This window comes from Grammomys surdaster, unplaced genomic scaffold, assembly GCF_004785775.1.
Source record: "Grammomys surdaster isolate TR1022 unplaced genomic scaffold, NIH_TR_1.0 194, whole genome shotgun sequence".
NCBI lineage: Eukaryota > Metazoa > Chordata > Mammalia > Rodentia > Muridae > Grammomys > Grammomys surdaster.
The window spans coordinates 12705184-12709360 of record NW_021604639.1 but is presented as its reverse complement, the minus strand read 5'-3'; the positions used below and the strand labels follow the sequence as shown (position 1 = coordinate 12709360).

The following is a 4177-nucleotide window of genomic DNA, read 5'->3' as shown; positions in this document are numbered from 1 at the left end:
ACGTGTATTTAGTACTTTCCAGTTTCTTAAGCATTTTCACTTGATCATCAAGGAGGCTCTCTTGCTTGGAAAGACTTCACTCTGGTTCTAAATGTACGTTTCTTATTTTTCTCGGAGACCCCCCCGGCCCTCCCCCCAACACAAGGGTGATCATTTGCCTGGAATCCGGCTCAGCTAAGCCCATGTTATCTCTGTTTTCTCCCTCACAGGTTACTCAGGCCAGGATTTTAACTGGGTGGATTATCACAAGCAGCGCGAGGCAGAAGAAGCACCTCCCTTCTGCTTCAAAAATGTAAGACCCTTCCCATCTGCTCCCTTTTAAAGTTGTAGATGCTATTCCTTGTACCTTCTCTCCTATTTGGTGACCGAGTATGGAGTACTACCTGACACAGAAAGACCGTGAGTGAAACTGCCACTGGTTTTGAACAAGCTTCATTTCATATTGCTTGTGTTAGGATAGCACCAGCCTGCTCTGATAAACCATCTAACAAATGCAAATCAGCTTGATCCTGTTCCAGTTTAGTGTTTACTTTCAGAAGAGTCAAGGGTAAAAGGTGCCCTGCTCCTGAAGTTTGTTAGAATGTGTTATCCTGGGCTGGGGATGTAGCTTAGTTGATAGAACGTTTGCCTGGAGTGTGTGAAGCCCTGGTATCAATTCTCAGCCCCTCGTGAAGTATGCATACAGGTACTGTATGCCTGTAATCCCTTCACTTTGTAGGTAAAGGCAAAAGGACTAGAGGTTCAAAGTCATTCTCTCATTCACAGTGAATTCAAAGCTAGCCCAGGCTACAAGATACCTTGCTTTCAACAGACAAAAAAAAAAAAAAAAAAAAACAAATACTTTAGGAAGTGCTTTCGTTACTAGTAAGATGCCAGCTAAACAGCTTTGGCTGTGCCTACTCTAAAACTTACATTATTGCCATCACAATTGCATTTTAATATTGAGTAATGGATAAATGAATTATTGAATACCTAGAGGGGAGTAAGGTAAAGTTTGGTAAAGTAGTTGTTAAATTGTTCTCTTAGGTTTCATCAACCCTGGAGACTGTAGGGAGGGGTATAAAACATTACCTCTGTTTTAAAAAGGAAGCATGGGTATGCTAAGTGTGTCTAACATACCTGTAGTTAGGCAAATAAATCTCCCAGGCTAAGAAGAGATGACCTGCAGTTCCCACCCTATGTAGCATTGCTAATCGAAAGGCTTGCTTCTGATCTCATGTGCCCAGAGCTACTGAATGAGTGACTGTCTGCATCACAGGGATAGTAGAATTCAAAGAGTAAGAATGGAAAGCCTTGGTTTCACAGAAGCACCTCTGAGCATAAGTCAAAATGAGGTGATGAAAAATGAGGTAGTTTGAATTTTGGGGGTCGTGCATACTCTTAGGTAGAGAGGAACGTGAGCAGTGGAGTTGGAGAGCAGGACTCTCTTGACTCTTATGACTGTTTGGTTAATGACATTAACGTTGTATAGAATGGTTTCTATGCAGAAACATAGAACTGTTGGGGATGCCTTTCAAACTGTGTGATGGGGACAGGTATGGCTATGTTCCAGGACCCTTTGAGGCTTATCAAATCTAGTGACACATGACTTTTTATTATGTTGCTGTCACTGTCTCAGAATCTACTGGCCCATCTTTCATGGACTGAGGTCAAGGAGGCCCATGAAGCCACAAAACCTGTTCCAGGTTGTGTGACTTTTATCTCACAAGAGAAGCATTTCTTTTTTGACTCTTTATCTTTACAAAGATAAAGTAACCAGTCCTAGGATTATTATATGCTCCACCCATGGCTTTTTCATGGGTACTGGGGATCTGAACTCTGATTCTTGTACTTATAAAGGCAGACACTTTACCCTCTGAGCCATCTCCCCAGCCCCCAGAAATTTTCCTTTTATCCAGGAGTATCTACATGGCATTTCATTCTGGAGCAATTAACCACAGACCAGGTTGGCTTTGGATCGTTCAGGATTCAGTCACCAAGATTAAATCTGGCTTAATGAATTTGCTGGTGTATTCATTAGGAATGCTTTTGTTTCTGGCTCCCTGTTTATTTAATAGACAGGAGAGTTGTCTGCCTGCTGGCATATGCATCCCATACTGGGACTCTGCTGAATTTGTTAGCTTGCTACAAGTGCTCTTTAATGCAGTGCTTATTATGAATTCATTTTTTAATCACGCATCTCATGTGTACCAGAGGAGAGCTGTGTGGAAGACATTTCCTTGGGGACATTTTAACAATCAGAGTTGGTTATAGGATGGATTGACATAGCCAAATGCTCAGTAAAAGAAACCCAGAGGTAACAGTTTTGTTATTGATCCTTTATAAATCACCCTCAAGCAGTGAGAGGAAATGAAAAGAGGTTATGTGGTTTGTAGCTTTTCCTTATTAAGTGAGATGAAATGCTTTTTAACTTACAGGTTCTCCACGCAGTCATCCAGCTGTGCTGCCAGAAAGAGGCTTCATACATAATTGTGTGAATGAGATAGGATGACTCACAGGAAGAAAAAAAAACCCTCTGAAAACATATCTCCTTCCCATTTCCAGAGAAACGTGAAAGGAAGGAGCAAAATGACTTTTTAAAATGGGCAAGACATAATTTTTGTTCTGATTACATAAGGATACAATTGCCTTTACAACTTCTTTTATAAAAAGACACTTAAATCTAAATTACTCTGATTTCTCTCCCCCCAAGAGTCATATAACGATATAGTCTTTTATTGGTCTTAGGAATCTGTTTAGATGAGTTTATATATTTCAAAATAGATACGCTTTTTTTTATAGTACTCTAGCATATTTGATTGCAATTTATAGTAGCTGCTGTGTGGGAAAAGTCACATTTATTGGAGAGTAATATTTGGTGAGAGCCTTGTTCATCATATGGAGAAAACTCCTATAGAATTGGTTCTCTGTAAATAGCTACTTAACTCCAGACTCAGGACCAAAACAACTCACATGAGTGTAGTGGAGCACACTCACATGTGGAGGAGAGGAAGCAGTTAGAAAGAAGGAGCATGGACAGGTTTCCTTACTCATAGTATGACGCCCGAGCTGACAACACATGGAGTAACTAAAAGACTGGTGTGAAACAACCAACCAAACATACAAGTTTTGAAAATGGTTCAATGTCCCTCAACCGGCAAATTGATTGATAAATTGTGGTGCATATGCATTAACTCTTCAGCCATAAAATAGAGCAGACCATATATGATTCTTGCAGAAATGATCCACAAATACATTTTGCTAAGCATAGTGGTTTCGTTTCTCTTGCTGTGATAAATATCTTGACTAAACGCAACATAGGTGGAAGATTCCCGCTTACAGTCTTCAGATAAAAGCAGGAAAGTCAAGGCAGGACCTCAAAGCTGGTATAGTCAAGAACAAAACCAAGCTCCCCTTGCTGTTTACTTGTTACAGTTCATGACCCAGCCCAGGAAATGTTCATATTTACATTCAGGATAGGACTTCCCTCTCTCAACCAGAGATCAAGACAATCCCCACAACATGCTCTCAGGCCTGATCTGAATAATTTCTCATGAAGACTCTGCCCAGATTATTCTAAGTTGTGGGAAGTTGACTTTTTTTAATGCATAGAAATTAAATTTTTTTAATTTCCCCTAAAAATTTATTTATTCATTTTATGTATGTGAGTACACTGTAGCTGTCTTCAGACACACCAGAAGAGGGCACTGGATCTCCTTACAGATGGTTGTGAGCCACTATGTGGTTGCTGGGAATTGAACTCAGGACCTCTGGAAGAGCAGTCACTGAGTGCTCTTAACCGCTGAGCCATCTCTCTAGCCTGCAAGTTGACTTTCAAAACTAACCATCAACTAAGTTAGTTTTCTCAAAGTCCCAGAGGCTGAGGCTGCAACATGGATTCATAAAGCATCATAGAGTGCAATGCTGTCTATGCGATAATATAAAATAAGTAGATGGAATATAGACATGAAAGCCACATGGATGGCCAGTAGGAACTGAACATCAAGGACTGGGTATGCAGTGCTAGTGCAAGGGTGCTTGGAAGAGGTGGGGAAGTGGGGAAGGGGCTGTTCTGTATCATGACTAGCTGTGGGTACATATGGTTGTGTGCACTGGGTCAGCAGCTTTATCTTTATAGATCAACCAGGGCTCCCTAAGCAGTGGATATATATATATATATATATATATATATATATAT

The 4177-nt window shown here is 40.5% G+C and overlaps 1 protein-coding gene across 1 annotated transcript in view; it reads left to right on the top strand.

The window, feature by feature from the left end:
- Window positions 1-209: 209 nt before the first annotated feature.
- LOC114623178 (scm-like with four MBT domains protein 2) overlaps window positions 210-4177 on the top strand; it is a gene marked incomplete at its 5' end in the record, with an annotated part of 57724 nt that continues 53756 nt past the window's right edge. The window contains one exon of the mRNA XM_028769858.1: window positions 210-292. Coding sequence (XP_028625691.1) covers window positions 210-292 — 83 coding nt within the window. The remainder of the gene's footprint in view (window positions 293-4177) is intronic.